The 18,479-nt window shown below is 38.3% G+C and overlaps 1 protein-coding gene and 1 long non-coding RNA gene across 6 annotated transcripts in view; one reads left to right on the plus strand and one right to left on the minus strand.

Annotated features, from left to right (window-relative positions):
• TENM3 (teneurin transmembrane protein 3) overlaps positions 1 to 18,479 on the plus strand; it is a 1,349,345-nt gene that overhangs the window by 1,179,867 nt on the left and 150,999 nt on the right. For all 5 annotated transcript variants that reach the window (XM_060184664.1, XM_060184667.1, XM_060184671.1 and 2 more), the window contains one exon: positions 13,414 to 13,536. In XM_060184664.1, the coding sequence (XP_060040647.1) occupies positions 13,414 to 13,536 (123 nt within the window). The remainder of the gene's footprint in view (positions 1 to 13,413; positions 13,537 to 18,479) is intronic.
• LOC132536602 (uncharacterized) overlaps positions 1 to 18,479 on the minus strand; it is a 204,079-nt gene that overhangs the window by 72,806 nt on the left and 112,794 nt on the right. The gene's annotated exons all lie outside the window — the stretch shown is intronic.

The raw sequence follows: 18,479 nt of genomic DNA on the forward strand, positions 1-18,479 counted from the left end.
ATAGTAGCTATAATAACAACTTCTGTGGCATGGTCCCCAGAGACAAGATCAGAATTTGGCACTCTTCCTCCCAACATGGAACTAAAAATGGCACTGGATTTCCTACTTGGTGGTGTATAATTTCCTTTAATTGTATATTTTGATTTCAAGTGTTCCCCATGCTGGCTTTTCAAGTACCATAGCAACCTATATTGGTTAGAAAGCAGTGGCATGCTCCCTTGTCCCCTCGGGAAGGGTTGAAGTAACCTTTCTTTCTTTTTTTTCTTCTTCTCTTTCTTTGTTCTTTGTAACACCAGAGTTATCACTGATATTTAGCTTTGCATGTAAAATAAACCCACCACTCCCAGTGGCCCTTTTTTTTTTTGATAGAAACAGAAATAAGGTGGGAGAGAAAGAAAGAGAGTGTGTGAGCCCTGCAGCACTACTCTACCATCCATGAAGCTCCCAGTACTCACACATAGCACATGTCCACTTTTCCAAGTAAGCCACCAACCCAGCTGGCCCCTAAAATATCTCTTACACCCTGAATTCTTTCTTTTTTTTATTTTTTATTTAAGAAAGGATTAATGAACAAAACCATAAGGTAGGAGGGGTACAACTCCACTCAATTCCCACCACCCAATCTCCATAACCCACCCTCTCCCAGGATAGCTTTCCCATTCTCTATCCCTCTGGGAGCATGGACCCAGGGTCATTGAGGGTTGCAGAAGGTAGAAGGTCTGGCTTCTGTAATTGCTTCCCCGCTGAACATGGGCATTGACTGGTCGGTCCATACTCCCAGTCTGCCTCTCTCTTTCCCTAGTAGGGTGAGTCTCTGGGGAAGCTGAGCTCCAGGACACATTGGTGGGGTCTTCAATCCAGGGAAGCCTGGCCAGCATCCTGGTGGCATCTGGAACCTGGTGATTGAAAAGAGAGTTAACATACAACACCAAACAAATTGTTGAGCAATCATGGATCCAAAGCTTGGAATAGTGGAGAGGAAGTGTTAGGGAGGTACTCACTGCAAACTCTAGTGTACTTCTGCTTTCAGGTATATATTTTGCAGTAGTTTATGGATATGTGTTAACATAAGCTCTCTCTCACAGAAACTGGTGTATATCTAGGTTATGGGACTTTGTTAGAAAGTGAACCACCTGAGATGAAATTAGAGTGTACTATGAAAGGAAAGGTCTCACCCGAGTAATGAAGCTGAAGAGTTGTCATTCCACACATGAAGTCTCTGGACACAGTCTAAGGTGAAGCATGTTGAGGTGGCAATCGTTGCATTGGTTAGGTTGTGATCGGCGGATGCAATATTATTTGGTATGGATTGGGAGACACATACGGGAAAGTGGGCCCTATCCAAGGGTTCCAGGACTGGGGGAAGTAGAGGCTCTATAGTAGAGATGTGAGGTTCCTGCTGTCTTAGGGTTCAAAAAGACAATCGATAGTTAATGTTATCATCACATTATTTGGTAATTGGGTTAACTTTGAAAAGTCCTTTTGTTAGGGTTTGCTGTATAGTATCCAATATCTTGTATATAGCTGTGCTATTGGATGCTTCTAATCTACTTGGTCTAGGCTTTTGAGAGAGTCCGCGTATCAAATACACAGCCTATATATTAAAAAGATTCAGTTTGTGTTTTGAGAAACTTTGAGACATACAATTGATTTTTCCCCCTCTCATATTAATTAACTAGTGATTTATATGTCTACATTTTGCTAGGAGTGTACATAAACACCATTCCCACCACCAAAAGACTGTGACCCATCCCTACCACCCACTCCCACCCCCTACTGGCCCAGGAAGCTGCATGTCTACCCCTCACCACAGGGCTTTTACTTTGGTGCCCTACTTACAATTTGATCAGGTCCTGCTTTTAGTTTCCCTTTCAGATCTTCTTCCTCAACTTCTGTTGATGAGTGGGATCATCCCATACTCATCTTTATCTTTCTGACTTAGTTCACTTAACATAATTCCTTCTAGCTCTGTCCAAGATGGCTCAGAGAAGGTGGGTTCATTGTTCTTGATAGCTGCATAGTATTCCATTGTGTATATATACCACAGCTTTCTCAGCCACTCATCTGTTGTTGGGCACCTGGGTTGCTTCCAGGTTTTAGCTATTATGAATTGTGCTGCTATGAACATAGGAGTACACACCTCTTTTTGGTTGGGTGTTATGGAGTCCTTGGGGTATAATCCCAGGAGAGGAATTACTGGATCATATGGAAGGTCCATGTCTAGCCTTCTGAGAGTTTTCCAGACTGCTCTCCACAGAGGCTGTACCAATTTACATTCCCACCAGCAATGTAAAAGGGTTCCTCTGTCCCCACATCCTCTCCAGCATTTGTTGCTGCTGTCCTTTTTGATGTATGCCATTCTTACAGGAGTGAGGTGGTATCTTAGTGTTGTCTTAATTTGCATTTCTCTGACAATCAGTGACCTAGAGCAGTTTTTCATATGTTTGTTGCCTTTTGGATCTCCTCTGAGGTGAATGTTTTGTTCATATCCTCTGCCCATTTTTGGATGGGGTCATTTGCTTTTTTGGTGCTAAGTTTGCTGAGCTCTTTATATATTTTGGTGATTAGTTTTCTTGTCTGATGTAAGGCATGTGAAGATCTCCCATTCTGTGAGGGGTTTCTCTGTTTGTTTAATAGTTTCTTTGGATGTGCAGAAGCTTTTCAATTTGATGTAGTCCCATTGGTTTGTTTCTGCTTTAGTCTTCCTTGCAATTGGGTTTGATTCATCAAAGATGTCCTTGAGGTGTAGGAGGGAAACTGTTTTACCAATGTTTTCGTCTAAGTATTTGATTGTTTCTGGTCTGACATCTAGGTCTTTGATCCATTTGGAGTTGATTTTTGTTTCTGGTGAGATAAAGTGGTTCAATTTCATTCTTCTGCATGTTACAACCCAGTTTTCCCAGCACCATTTATTGAAGAGAGCCTCCTTTTTCCATTTAATCCTTTGGACCCCCTTATCAAAGATTAGATGCCCATAGGTGTTGGGATTTATTTCTGGGCTTTCAATTCTGTTCCACTGGTCTGTGTGCCTGTTTTTGTTCCAGCACCATGCTGTTTTGATGATGATGGCTTTATAATATAGTTTAAGGTCTGGGAGTGTGATGCCTCCATTTCTGTTTCTTTTCCTCAAGATGGTTTTGGCAATTCTAGGCATTTTCAGGTTCCAGATAAATTATTGTAGTGTTTGTTCTATTCTCTTAAAGAAGCTTGGTGGAACTTTGATGGGTTTTGCATTAAATTTGTATATGGCTCTGGGGAGAATATTAATTTTGATGATATTTATTCTTCCAATCCATGAGCATGGGATATCTTTCCATTTCTTGGTATCAGTTTCTATTTCCTTGAGTAGCGACTCATAGTTTTCAGTATACAAGTCTTTCACTTCTTTGCTCAACTTTATTCCTAGGTATTTGATTGATTTTGCTGAAACAGTAAATGGGAGTGATTTTTGGATGTCTTCTTCTTCAGATTTAGTGTTTGCATAAAGAAATGCCACTGATTTTTGTACATCGATTTTGTAGGCTGATACCTTGGTATATTGCCTAATAACTTCCAGGAATTTTCTGGTAGATTCTTTAGGTCTTTCTATGTATACTATCATATCATCTGCAAATAGTGAGAGCTTGACTTCTTCCCTTCCAATCTGTATTCCTTTGATTTCTTTCTCTTACCTGATTGCTATGGCAAGAACTTCCAATACTATGTTGAAGAGTAACGGTAACAGTGGACAGCCCTGTCTAGTCCCCGATCTGAGGGGGAATGCTTTCATCTTCTGTCCATTGAGTATGATGTTGGCTGTAGGTTTGCTATATATAGACTCCACTATCTTGAGGAATTTCCCATCTATTCCCATTTTTTGTAGAGTTTTGAGCATGAAAGGGTGTTGGATTTTGTCAAAGGCTTTCTCTGCATCTATTGAGATAATCATGTGGTTTTTGCCTTTGCTTTTATTGATGTGGTGAATGACATTGATTGACTTACGGATGTTGAACCAGCCTTGCATTCCTGGGATGAATCCCACTTGGTCGTGATGAACAATCTTTTTGATATGTTGCTGTATCCAGTTGGCCAAGATCTTGTTTAATATTTTGGCATCTATGTTCATCAGAGATATTGGTCTGAAGTTTTCCTTTTTTGTTCTGTCCCTATCAGCTTTTGGTATCAGGGTGACGTTGGCTTCATAGAAGGTGGAAGGGAGTATTCCTGTTTCTTCAATCTTATGGAATAGCTTAAGAAGTATGGGTACTAACTGTTTCCTGAAAGTTTTGTAGAATTCGTTTGTGAAGCCATCTGGTCCAGGACTTTTGTTGTTGGGGAGATTCTTAATAACAGTTTTGATTTCTTTGTCTGTGATTGGTGCATTTAGATTTTGTAGTTCTTCTTGGTTCAGTTTTGGAAGTGCATAGGTTTCTAGGAATTGTTCCATTTCTTCCAGATTCTCTAACTTGGTGGCATATAGTTCTTTATAGAAGTTTCGCAGGATTCTCTGGATTTCTGTGGTGTCAGTTGTGATATCTCCTCCATCGTTTACAATTCTATTAATTTGAGTCTTCTCTCTTTTTTGTTTGGTGAGTCTGGCTAGGGGTTTGTCAATTTTGTTTAATCTTTCAAAAAACCAACATTTGGCTTCATTGATCTTTTGTATGGTTCTTTTATTTTCGATGTTGTCTATTTCTGCTCGAACTTTAGTGATTTCTGTCCTTCTGGTTGCTTTAGGGTTCCTTTGTTCCTCTTCCTCTAAGTCCTTGAGGTGTGCAGTAAGGTCGTTCATTTAAGCTTCTTCTTGGTGTTTAATATGTGATTGTGTGGCTATCAGTTTCCCTCTCAGTACTGCTTTAGCTATTTCCCAAATATTTTGATAGGTTGTGTCTTCATTTTCATTAGTTTCCAGGAACATTTGAATTTCCTGTTTGAGTGAGTCTCTGACCCAGTGGTTCTTAAGGAGCATGTTGTTTAGTTTCCAAATTCTGCGTCTTTTAATAATTTTCTGTTTGTTGTTAAGTGTTAGTCTTACTCCACTGTGGTCTGAGAAGATACTTGGGATGATTTCAATGCTCTTGAATTTATTGATGCTGTCTTTGTGGCTTAACATGTGGTCTATCCTTGAGTATGTGTTATGTGGATTTGAAAAGAAGGTGTATTCCAGTTTTTTGGGGTGGAGGAGTCTGAAAATGTCCAAGAGGTCTAGTCTGTCGATCTCTTCATTTAATTCTCTTGTATCTTTATTGGTTCTCTGCTTTGTTGATCTGTCTAAGTGTGAGAGTGGGGTATTGAAGTCTCCCACTATTATTGTATTACTATTGATGTATCTTTGAAATTCTTTCAGTAGGTGCTTAATGTATTTAGATGGTCCCTCGTTGGGTGCATAGATGTTAATAATTGTTAAGTCTTCTTGGCTGATTGATCCTCTAATCATTATGTAATGTTCTTGCCTATCTTTTATTACTTTATTTAATTTAAAATCTATCGTGTCCGAGATGAGAATGGCTGTCCTGAATTCTTTCTTTTCCATTAAATTCCAAAATCGGAGGAATATATGTTAGAGTTTTTCTCTTTCACCAACTTTTGAACCTGGAGAAGCTTTTTTTCATGACATTTCACCCATATAATAGGTATTTACTGGTGTGTTATTTCTAAATTATTCAAACTTACTTTTTTCTTGATATTTGCTGTCAAAGTTTTTTTTTTTTCCAACAAACATTCTGGGAAGATAGCATACTGATGATGCAAAATTATTTTCAATCCTTAGCCTCAGAAGTCCTATGTTCAATCCCCATAAACCAAAGCTGAGTAGTTCGTTTTCTCTGTCTCTCTCTCTCCTTGAATTTCTCTCATTAAAATAAGAAATATTTTAACTTTATATAAATAGGTTACAATCTAAGAATATCATGAGATAACCTAAAAAGATATAATAATGTTACATCTTTTTAGGCTATCTCGTGGTATTCTTAGTAGCAGGGCTGAAAGGATGATTAATGACTTATCAATGTGAGTCTCTCCTAGAGTTGATATCATTGTCATTTTTTTTTATCATTGGCCACGGTGGTAGTTATAAAAAGTGTGCTCATTCATTTTATAGATGACATACGTCAAGACATTACAACTATAAGTTCTGACCAGCTGAGAGCCATCTAAGAAATCTCTGGCCTCCTGTCCTGAGAAAAAAGGAGGATTCCACTTGATGCTCTCTGAGGCTTCTTCTGACTGTCGAGAGTCTCACATTCTCTACCAGTCTCCCCTATTTCTCAAGAAAGGGTTCAGATGCAAAGGCTGAGGCCCTGAAGATTAATTCTAAGCAAAATATTGAAAAGAGTGAAATCCATATTAACTGACCTTTCCCTTTTCCCTACAGCTAAATCCTACATATGTATTCCCTTTCTTCCCAAGCTCACCTTTCTCTCTTCCTATTTTGACCCCCTAGCTGCAAAGATCCTTTTTTTTTTTTTTTTTTTAACCAAAACACTGTTCAGCTCTTTCTTATGGTGGTGCAGGGGGTTGAACCTGGGACTTTGGAGCCTCAGGCATGAGAGTCTGTTTGCATAACCATTATGCTATTTACCCTCTGCCCTGCAAAGATCCATTTTATAAAGAGAGAGAGAGAGAAAGAAAGGAGAAAAGAAAAGAAAAAAAAGAAGAAAGAAAGCCACTCCTCACACTCCAGAAAGCAAAAAATTAGTTTCAAATATAGGTGGAATTATTTAGGTCAAATATTATAAAGCTTGTAGCAACATAGGGTAGTTACTAACTCCAACTTCAGAAAGAAATGCCATGTCATCAGACTTGAAGGCATTGATAAGATTTCATGACAGTTTGCAGAACATCTGGGAAGTCAGGAACTGTAGGGATAAAGACTTAAAATAAAGACAGACAATTAAGAGAATGCTTTCAATTGTAGACAAGCAAACCCATTCAAATCATGAGGTCTGTTAAGAGAAGGCAATTAGATGTACATTAATTACTAGCTACCTGTGAGCAGGAGAACATTATCAAATATACTTTGGGGGAAGACAGCTTTGACCACTAATGAAGTTCTCTTCCAAACTCAGTTTCTGCAGGTAATGTATTGAGCAGAAATACCCCCACCCAAAAAAAAAAAAAGCATGATAAGAGTGCACTGGGCATTGTTGCCACTGGTAGAATGCACCTGCTACAATCTGCAAGTACCCAGCTTCCAGCCCCAGTCCCCTCCTACAGGGTGAAAGTTTTCACAAGTGGTGAAGCAGTGCTCAGGGGTCTCTTCTCTCTTCCTCAGCCTCCCCATTTCCTCTCAGTTTCTCTGTCTCTATCTGAAAAATGAATAATTAAAAAAATTAAAGAGTGTTATGCAGCAGGAGGGAAAAACTCAAGAGAATCAACCCAAATCAATTTGTATGTTAAATGACTGCTATCATTCTATCTATCTTGAATAACTTTTTGGATATCAGTTTGGTTCCTTGCCATTAAAATCACCTAAATTCTGTAGGAACAGTAGCTGTCTGTGACAAATAAGTTTAGAAACAGAAATCTAAAAGATGAATTCTACATGAATACTATTACAGTAACCTGAAGATTGGTATAGTGTTTACCTAATTTTTAATTAAAAAAAATATTTATTTATTCCCTTTTGTTGCTCTTGTTGTTTTATTGTTGTAGTTATTATTGTTGCTGTTGTTGTTGGATAGGACAGAGAGAAGTAGAGAGAGGAGGGAAGAGAGGGGGAGAGAAAGATAGACACCTGCAGACCTGCTTCACCACTTGTGAAGCGACTCTCCTGCAGGTGGGGAGCTGGGAGCTGGAACCGGGATCCTTATGCTGGTCCTTGTGCTTTGCGCCACGTGCGCTTAACCCGAGGTGCCACTGCCCGACTCCCCTAATTTTTAATTTATAACTTTCTCATTGGTTTGAGGTGGTTTCTCATTATAGTTTTAATTTACATTTTTGTAATACTGAGCATTTTTCATGTGTCTGTGAGCATCTGTTTACAAAAGTACCTATCCATATCTCTTACTCACTTTTTGTTGTTTTGGCTTGTGTGTATTTTTTTTCCCTCAGTCCCTTATCAGACTTAATGCTCCTTATCAGACTTAATGATATGCAAATAAAGATCTTTTCTTAGATGCAAAGTTGCTCTTTTAATTGTATGAGAATTTATTTCAATGTGTAAAAAGCTTTTAAATCTGATGTTGTCCATTTGTTTATTCTTGCTTTATTTACCTGTTGATGGAGTTGAGTCTCAGTACATTTCTAATTTCAAGATCCTTGAATATATTGCTCGTGTTTTTGTCTACATATTTTATAGTTTCAGGCAGATCTAATACCCATGTTTTTAAAAATATTTATTCCCTTTTGTTGCCCTTGGTGTTTTTTTATTGTTGTAGTTATTATTGTTGTTGTTATTGATGCCATCGTTGGATAGGACAGAGAGAAATGGAGAGAGGAGGGGAAGACAGAGAGGGGGAAAGAAAGATAGAAACCTGCAGACCTGCTTCACCGCTTGTGAAGTGACTCCCCTGCAGGTGGGGAGCCAGGGGCTCAAACCGGGATCCTTATGTCGGTCCTTGTGCTTTGCGCCACCTGCGCTTAACCCGCTGCGCTACCGCCCGAATCTCAGTACCCAGATTTTTAACCTATTTTTGAGTTCACTTTTATTTATATAATTTTTTTTTAATTTTGTATTTAAAATTCTTGAAGTTAACCAAATCGGCCTTATTGATTTTATCATCATCCTATTACCATAATAAAATAAGGCAATATAGTATAGCAGGAAAAATACTCATGTAGAAGGAAAATGCCTGGAATGTACAAATGCAGCCTGTTAACATCTTTGCCCACCCTTCATCTCCAGATGCTAACTCTGCCTTTAGTTTTCTTGACCTATCATTAAAAAAGCATTTTCTGCAGCCTCTAGCTCTCATAGAAGTACATTGCACTATTTCTGTGTGGATTTTCACACTCCCAGCCTCTGATAGAACTAAAGCATGTAGTGGTATGCTCTTGTTTTCAGAAAATCTAGGCTTAAAGGTTAGGTCTACTGCATTCTAACTTGGACCCTGAAATTCTCAGACAGCTTTGATTTTCTCAGATGTAAAATTTGCGGTGGGGGGGGAATGATGGTAACTATTCACTAGAGTCTTGAGATAATGTATGTGAAACATTCATAGCACTTGACATATGGGAAGTGTTCAGTCGGTTTTGTATTTATTTATTCATTTTTGGCTATTGATCTCCGTGTCCTAGTAATAGCACAAAGGTCACTGGCTTAGAGAATGCCTGGTCTTACTGCCAGCACTATCTTCTTACCTAAGCCATTTTTCCCAAGAGGAGAGGAACACTAACACGGCAGAATTTCCCAGCTTTTCCTGCCATGCTTCTCACCCCTTCCATGAGGTTGTGCAGTAATCATAGGTCCATCCTGCAGCTGATGAACAGTGACAGCAGATGTATCCCACACCACTTCAGATCTGCTTTCCTGATCGGGTGTTGGGGAGCTGGACTCAACCTTGCTTTACTTACAGATGTGTTCTATTTCAGTAATCCTCCCTTTATCTGCCTTGTCAAGTCACTGTATGTAGTCTTTTTATACCAGTACCCAGTGAATTCTATAGCATTCTTGATACTTTTGAGTTGACTGCTTTACTTGGTCTTTTTAACATGGGAATTAATCCCTTTAGCATGCTGGTTTTTTTACAAAATTCATAGGTTACATAAAATGAGCATCAAAAGCCTATCTAAATATCAAGTAAGAGCATTTTTGAAGTACATAATATCCTATGACCAAATAATGTGTTGGTCTCTGTTTCCAGAAAACTGTATAAACAAGATGTATTATTGGGTATGACTTTCATTATACAGCATCTAGAGTAGAACTTAAATCCCATTTATTGAGGTTTTCTGTAATAAAAATATACAATAACACTGTTGCCCATCTGGTAAAAAAAAAAAAAAAAAGGAAGGAAGAAATAGCTCTCCATAAAGAAACGTAATATTGCTTTTTTAACATTTGGCATATGTACACAATTCCATGGATAATCTCCACTCTTCAGTGTCTATTAAAACCAATAATGTGAGCAAATCTATCACTCAAGAAGACTTTATACATGAAAGCTCACAATGATGATAAACTATTTGGTGTAGAAACTTTGATCCTATTGGAATATTTATCGTTGCTGTGCAGAAGTATGCCTGTCAAACCTTGTACTGTATACAGAACTAGCTCTCATTATTGTATTCAAAAATTGCTGAAGTATCTGAAATCTTGAAAAATGTATGAAGTGATAAATGTTTAGAAAGCTGCTGACATTTTGCCACTCAAACTTTGCGTAACTTAATGACATATGAAGTTATACCTCTTTGCAAGTTGACAATTTGTATGTTGAATAATTCTAAACATATACCTTAATCTGTGAAATATCAGAGTTTAAAAGAAAATTTTTGGCAGACTATAATTTAGGAAGAGAGTGCAGGTCTATACATTTCTTACAAATATTCTAGATGGATGTAGCTGTGTTTATAAGTATGTTCAGTATGATTCCTAACTGTGGCATGATTTTATGTCAGATATTGTTAATATAAGAATGTAAATCTGGGAATAGAATGTCATGAATTATTGAATTTTTTTTAAAAAATACCTCAAGTATATTTAGTAGTAGTGGGTTTCACTCCACTACTTCTCACATTGCATTTCACTAATGCAGTTGTAAATTATTAATAATTCAACACCCCATTTTTAACCATTTACACGTTTGTTTTATAAATACCCACACTGCTTTTTTTTATTAACAATAATCATCTTCTCTTGGACTTTAAAAACCTTGAAAAATGCTATTCACTTACTTGACTAATACATATTGGCACCTACTAGGTATCAGGCACCCTATAAAAGTAAACTGAGACAGTCTTGGGAAAGATACTTAACTCTTTCAGGGAAGGCTTTCCAAGAAGTTGACACCAGCCCTCTGAAACACAAGTAGGGCTTTCACAGTGGCCAGAGAGCATTATAGACAGAAGGAGTGATTTCTTGTTTCAGTACCGTTGGTTTGATCAAGTGATTACAAAGGGCTTAGTAATGCAGAGTACAGAATAGATAAATGAAATAGGTATAGACAGGAAACCACCCTGCAGTGTGATATTTCTTCTTCACTTACAGCTGTGTAGAAAATTCACATTGGTTAAATAAATTCAGTCTAAATATCTTTAAAAATAAATAAATAAGAAGCAGGGACCGGGTAGTAACACACAGGGTTAAATGAACATAGTGCAAAGCGCAAGGATCCCAGTTCGAGCCCCAGGCTCCCTACCTGCAAGGGGATCTCTTCAACAAAGTGGTGTCTTCCCCTCCTCTCTCCATCTCTCTGTCCTATCCAACAATAATGACAGAAATAACAAACAGCAACAAAATGGGAAAAAATGGCCTTCAGGAGCAGTAGATTCATAGTGCAGGCCCCAACCCCAGCAATAACCCTGGAGGCAAAAAAAAAAAAAAAAAAGAACTTTGTAACACATTTTTTTCACCTCTGGCAAATTCTAGCATAAACAATAAGAACATAACATTCAAAAAAATTCTTATTCATCATACGATAATATGAGCATCTCTGGTTTCCTCTATGGGTTTTAGTCTTTCTTAAGGATTGCTTTCTAAATTCAGTTCTGTGGAACACAAATGAAGGTTTAGTGTTACTGGTTAATGTGGCAGTGAATATCCTTCTAGATAATTTTTTTTCTTTTTTTTTTAATTTTTTTATTTATTTTCCCTTTTGTTGCCCTTTTTGTTTTGTTGCTATAGTTATTCTAGATAAATTTTTATACAGTAACAGGAAATGAACTCAGTGCTTTGTGATATTGCTGAACAGCCTCCTGGGCCCAAACTTTTCATTTAAAGAGAAAGACAGAAGAGGCAGAACTGAAGAAAGGAGAGGAACATTCCACCATCCATGGAACTCCCTCCAGGGCCGCCCATGGTGCTCCCAGGGCCTAGCACTTGGTGATGCATACACTTTACTGAGTGAGTTCTCTCCTGTCCTCCAGATATCTTAAATGAGTTAAGAAACATACCTGGAGGGGCCAGGCAGTGGCGCACCTGGTTAAGCACTCACGTTACAGTGAATAAGGACCCGGGTTCAAGCCCCTGATCCCCACCTGCAGGGGGAAACTTCATGAGTGGTGAAGAAGAGCTGCAAGTGTCTTTCTGTCTCTCTCCTTCTCTATCTCTCCTTCCCTCTCAATTTCTCTCTGTCTCTATCCAATAAGAAATAAATAAAAATATTTTTTTTTAAAAAAGAAAATATACCTGGCTGGCTGGGGAGGATAAGCTGCTTCCCCTCACCCTACTACCAACAGAAATGAGAAGTGGGGCCAAGATTAATCCATCTTTCAAGTTTATGCACTGGGCTAAGTCACTTCACCTCCCCAAGTCTTGGAATGCCTTTGAATGGTCCTAAAACTAACTTCTAGTTCTAAGCTGTTATGAAACATAATCATACTTGGGCTTCCTCTACTTAAAAAAAAAAAAAAGAAAAATCAAAAATTAACATATTGCATTTATAAGTGAATAATTATACACTCTTTCAGTCCAAGAGGTGGCTTGGTCTATAAAACATTGGATTCTCAGGCATGAGGCCTTGAGTTTGATCCCCAGCAGCACATGTGCCAGTCTTTCTCTCTATTTCTCTCTCTCAATAATAAAGAAAGAAAGAAAGATTTATTTAACCTGCATAGTGTTTTGATTCTTTATTTTTAAAACTTTTAAATAAAGAAATCATACAACATTTTAAAAATTTTATTAAGCATGAATTATTTACAAACTGACAAGCTTGTCAGACTCACATCAGGAGCTATGTAGAATCACCTCCCACATAAGCATGTTGACTGATCTGATCCACGACTGCTGAATTCTAGTATGTGCCACCACCCAACTATGTTTTTTGCACTTGAATCTGTTCTGAACATTTTATAGGCCAACAAATTCATCTGCAAGCCCGTTTTCTACTTTTTATCTTAATCCAAGTGAATAGCTTCAGGTCTCCTGAGAATTCACAGGCGTTACAACCAAATATTCATGCATGTGCAAGAAGCCTGTGGTCCAGCAAGTTTGGCGAGTGTTGCTCTAGAGCATTCAGCTTCAATGATGGCAAAGAGAGGAACTTGGAAAATACTCAGCAAGTTATAATTCATTCCTAAGAGTTTCTGGTACCAATTAACTCGGTAATATCAGATCATTATTTAAATAACTGCCACATTGTACTGCGTTGTTACATAAATTGCATTTGCTTGAGGAATTCTTTGTTTTTTAATTTTTTTATTTTGCAATTATCTTTGGTATTTCAGAACATGGAAAATTTGACGTTACATGTGACTCTTGTTATAAGCAGTATTCTTCATTTGCCCGGATAGCTGAAAGCAGCAGACCTTTAAACAAGTTCTATTCTTTACCCTCAGCAATGCATCTATTTGGCCTCAACTGGCAGCTACAGCAGACTGAAAATGATACATTTGAGAATGGAAAAGTGAATTCTGAGACCATGCCAACAAACACTGTATCACTACCTTCTGGTGACAATGGTAAGGGACAAAAATGTGTCCTTGTGTCCTGTGTTTTGCTTTTTAATGTTTCTTTTTCATAAATTTACTTTTACCTTGCCATATTCAGCTTTCTATCAGAAAGGTGAAGAAAAAGTTTTGAAATCACGAATGCTGTCTTTCACTTGTTCTTTACCACCAGTGCTTCTCTGGAACTTTGCACCTGCAAAAATTCTACCACTCCCAACAGATGCCTTTTTTTTTTCATTTCCTCCATATAGAGACAGAGAGGACAGAGAAAAAAAAGAGACTTCAGTACTGCTCCACCACTGGTTAAGCTTCTTGTGTGGTGCTCCCATATGGTGACTGGGGGTTGGGGGGCGTCTCAAAGCTTGGTCTATGTACATGGGAAAGAATGTACTCTACTGGGTGAGCTATCTCCCAGATTCTCCCCATATCATCTCCTTTTGTAGTTTTTTTATTGCTTCCCCCCCTTTTGTTGCCCTTGTTGTTTTATTGTTGTGGTGGTTATTTTTGTTGTTGTTATTGATGTCGTCGTTGTTGGAAAGGACAGAAAGAGAAATGGAGCGAGAAAAATAGACACCTGCGTGCCTGCTTCACCGCTGTTGAAGCGAACCCCTGCAGGTGAGGAGCCGGGGGCCTACACCCGTCCTTGTGCTTTGCGCCAAGTGCCCTTAACCCGCTGCGCTACCGCCAGACCACGCCCCCCCATATCATCTCTTAATGAATACCTTTGTATTATCTGACCCAAAAGGTTGAATTGTTTGCAGTTTATATTTTATTATAAAATTAATAAAATGTTCTGCTTTCCGATTTAATGCTTGGACTTTGCTGCCTTTCCCCCTTACAAATGTGCATTCTGTTATATTTTCAGCCTATAAACAGATCACAGTTTGATACATCTCTTATGTACCTTGGGTACTTTAAACATTCTTTATTCAACTACTATGTCGAGTTGGAATACTATATTAATTTTGCTGTGAAAGTCGGTAAATATAAAACATATTGGGCGGTAGCGCAGCGGGTTAAGTGCATATGGCGCGAAGCGAAACGACCAGCGCACAGCGCAAGGATTCCAATTCCAGCCCCTGGCTCCCCACCTGCAGGGGAGTCGCTTCACAAGCGGTGAAGGAGGTCTGCAGGTGTCTATCTCTCCCTTTCTCTATTTTCCCCTCCTCTCTCCATTTATCTCTGTCCTGTCCAACAACAATAATAATAACTGCAACAGTAATAACTACAACAATAAGACAAGGGCAACAAAAGGTAATAAATAAATATTAATATATATATATAACGTACTAAAGGATTATAATTTATTGACCTTTTTCTACTTTCCTTTTCTCCAGACCTTTAAAGGTTTACACTTGAGCTAACAGACTTTGAAATCAATGTGGCTTCTGAATGAAAAAATGGAATTCAAGAGATTAGACTATTTTTATTCATTTTTCCAATGTAAAAACACCCAGAAATGTATACATCTATATGAATAATTATATTAAACCTGAATGTCAATTATTTGTGTGCATGTTTATGCATCTGGTTATTTGGCATCCTCTGACTTTTTTCACAATGTCATAATACTTTATATTAAAGCCATCAAATCGAGACACCTTTTTGTCGTATGGCAGATATGTTGTTTGCACTGAATATTTTCCTACCACTTTTTCCAATTTGTTTTTCTTATCTAATATATTTGTATTGGACTTAGTAATCAATTATGTTCATCTTAAGTGACGATGTTTTTTTGGCCAAACTAAAGAGAAGTCATTATATTTTATATATAATTTTGTTTAATGTTTATATGCTGCTATTTTACATGTTCCCAACTACTAGGGCCAATGCTTTTACCATTTTATGTCCTTTTTTTCTGTTTTATTTTAATGATAATTCTTTGTCCTTCCTTCTTAGGGAGATTGAGAATTTGATGAGACTTTAGATTGTGATAGTCATAATAAATAGCTCTGCTCCCTCCCACATGTGTATGCAAAGTTATGCATGTTCTTCAAAACATCCTGTAAATTGGTGGCTAATAAATCACCACACCTGTATATAGTGACAGTTGTTGCACAAGGAAATTGAAGACAATAGATGGAAAGCTTTCCAAACTACTATGTTGGTGGGAAATTACTATTAAGTAGACTATATTTACAATAATTATTTGACTTTTTTAGCATACTGAAAGTACACAAATCAACAGTGAATGACTATGCCAAAACTAAGGGTATTTATTCTGGATTTCTATGGTCAGAAATATGTACTGTCTTTGAAAGTGAAAATGGTCAGATGGCACTTATTAACCACACACACAGGGAACTTTTTTGACAGGCTGGACCAAATTATGCTAACGAGAAACACACTTGTTGTAGATGCTTTATTTACTCCACAACTTTATAACCTTTTATTATAATTTAGTGGTTAATTCCTTTCACAGTCTTTGAAAAGCAGGATACTGAGAAATCTGTGGATTCAGAGTTACTCTCACAGGCTTGGTACTGTTTGCTGATATTTTGCCAGGAAATAACTTCTGCTCAAACCAGCATTCTTCCATGTATATGAGATGCTCACTTCTTAGGCAGTTTATTTTGAAACCTTGTTCTAAATTGCTTAGAAGTTCAGCTCTGCAAGAAGTCTTAAGCCTGTAAGGACAGGCTTAAGATACTCTCTAGAATCATATCAGTTCCCTGATGTTTAGAAAAACAACATGGAAATACAGATTCCAAAATCTCTGGAGCTGGAATTATCTGAAATAGCAACTTGATACTACTTGCTGTGACTGCCAGAAGAGAGACATATCAACCCCAGAAGATAATAATCAGGTAGAAGAGCTGCCTTACCATGCATGGAATCCTGGGTTTGATACCTGCCACCACATGGGAACACCATGGACAGAGCAGGAGACTGCCATGGATGGAGCACTGTTGTCGTCTCTCTCCCTCTCCCTCTCCCTCTCCCTCTCCCTCTCTCTCTCTCTCAGAAAGAAATTGTGAATAAAGAGATTGAATTAAAAAATAACCTAGAATACCCACTTGGCAACATCATGAAAACACAAGGCCCTGGGCTCATCCCCAGTACACATAGATTTAAAAATGCAAATCACATCAAATAGATATGTGTGTGTCCAATAGCATTTATCTTCATTTTTGTGAAATTCACCCTGACAATTTCCACTCTGTTTTGTTGTACTTCACCTATAAAAGACACTAGTTGAAACCTATTTAAATAGTTTCACAGTCAACAGTGGATTGTGGTCTACAGTTCCTCACAGGATCAGAGAGTGGGAATGTACTGCACACAGACTATAGGAGCTATAGAACAAATGTATGTACTTTTAAGTAAATTCCTTCTTCCTTGTCTCCCCTTGAAAGGAACAGATATTGTGGAATGAGTTAGGCACATTGCAGACTCATCTTCTTATCTGCCAAATGAGCTGAGGAACTTCTCTCTATGGAAAAAGGCTCAGAATTTGTCCAAAAATGTGAGATAAATAATAGCCATGTTACATATTATAACTTCTCATTTAGTCCCTCAAACTCTACAGATTTTGAGGAACTTTTATTTCTATTTTTAAATTTTTAGAGTTTTTTTTAAATATTTATTTATTCCCTTTTGTTGCCCTTGTTTTATTGTTATTGTTGTTGTTATTGATGTTGTCGTTGTATAGGACAGAGAGAAATGGAGAGAGGAGGGGAAGACAAAGAGGGGGGAAGAAAGACAGACACCTGCTTCACCGCCTGTGAAGCGACTCCCCTGCAGGTGGGAAGCCGGGGGCTTGAACCGGGATCCTTACGCTGGTCTTTGCACTTTGCGCCACATGCGCTTAACCCGCTGCACTGCCGCCCAACTCCCCAAAACACTATTTTCTTGACAGAAACAATAAAATTGTTCCCCTGGACCAAGGAATTCATTTAGCCTAATGTGCTGGAAAAATCACATAGGCACATATTCAGATCCTAGCTTTTTCATTCATTTTCTTAGTAACCTCAAGCAACTTCCTTAGCCTCTTTGAGGTTCAATGCCCTAACTTGTAAGAAAAGAATAATAATACTTTTCTCCTGGTTCAGCAACTTCAACAGTGGGGCAATCCTTTTATATTCTCATGTAAAATCTCTCCTCCATACTTTTCTATCATTATTTGAGCTCTTCCTACTATGGTTAAAACACCAGTCACTCATTTCTCTCAGCTGACGACCTTGCTTTCTATTCCTTAAAAATTATCTAAACTAGGGGCCCGGTGGTCGCACACCTGGTTGAGCACACCTGTTAAAAATCATCTAAACTGGGGGTCGGGCGGTGGTGCAGTGGGTTAAGCGCATGTCGCGCAAAGCGCAGGGACCGGCGTAAGGATCCCGGTTCGAGCCCCCGGCTCCCCACCTGCAGGAGAGTCGCTTCACAGGCGGTGAAGCAGGTCTGCAGGTGTCTTTCTCTCCCCTTCTCTGTCTTCCCCTCCTCTCTCCATTTCTCTCTGTCCTATCCAACAACGAATTGCGTCAACAAGGGCAATAATAATGACCACAACAAAGCTACAACAAGGGCAACAAAAGGGGGGGAAATGGTCTCCAGGAGCAGTGGATTCATGGTGCAGGCACTGAGCCCAGCAATAACCCTGGAGGAGGAAAAAAAATAAAATAAAAATAAAAATAAATAAAAATAAATCATCTAAACCTTCAGGGGCAGGGGGAGCTCTTTTAGTTTCCTATAAGCACTTATCTATTCTCAGGTATAGCTGAAATTATCCTGTTAACGTTTGCTTATTGTGGTGGGTTAAACTTTCCATGAATAATCTATCCTTTTGTGTCTCTTTGAAATTTCCCCAACTCTGCTGGAATCTTTTCAGAAAATGTTGCAACATTCTGGTTCTTGCATCTCTTTAAAAAGAAATAGTCTTCACTCGACTTGCCATGCCAGCTCCATTCTCCTCTCTTTGTAGAACTTGATGTGTATATTCACTATAAGTAGATTTTTTT

This window comes from Erinaceus europaeus, chromosome 2 (genome assembly GCF_950295315.1).
Source record: "Erinaceus europaeus chromosome 2, mEriEur2.1, whole genome shotgun sequence".
Taxonomy (NCBI): Eukaryota; Metazoa; Chordata; class Mammalia; order Eulipotyphla; family Erinaceidae; genus Erinaceus; species Erinaceus europaeus.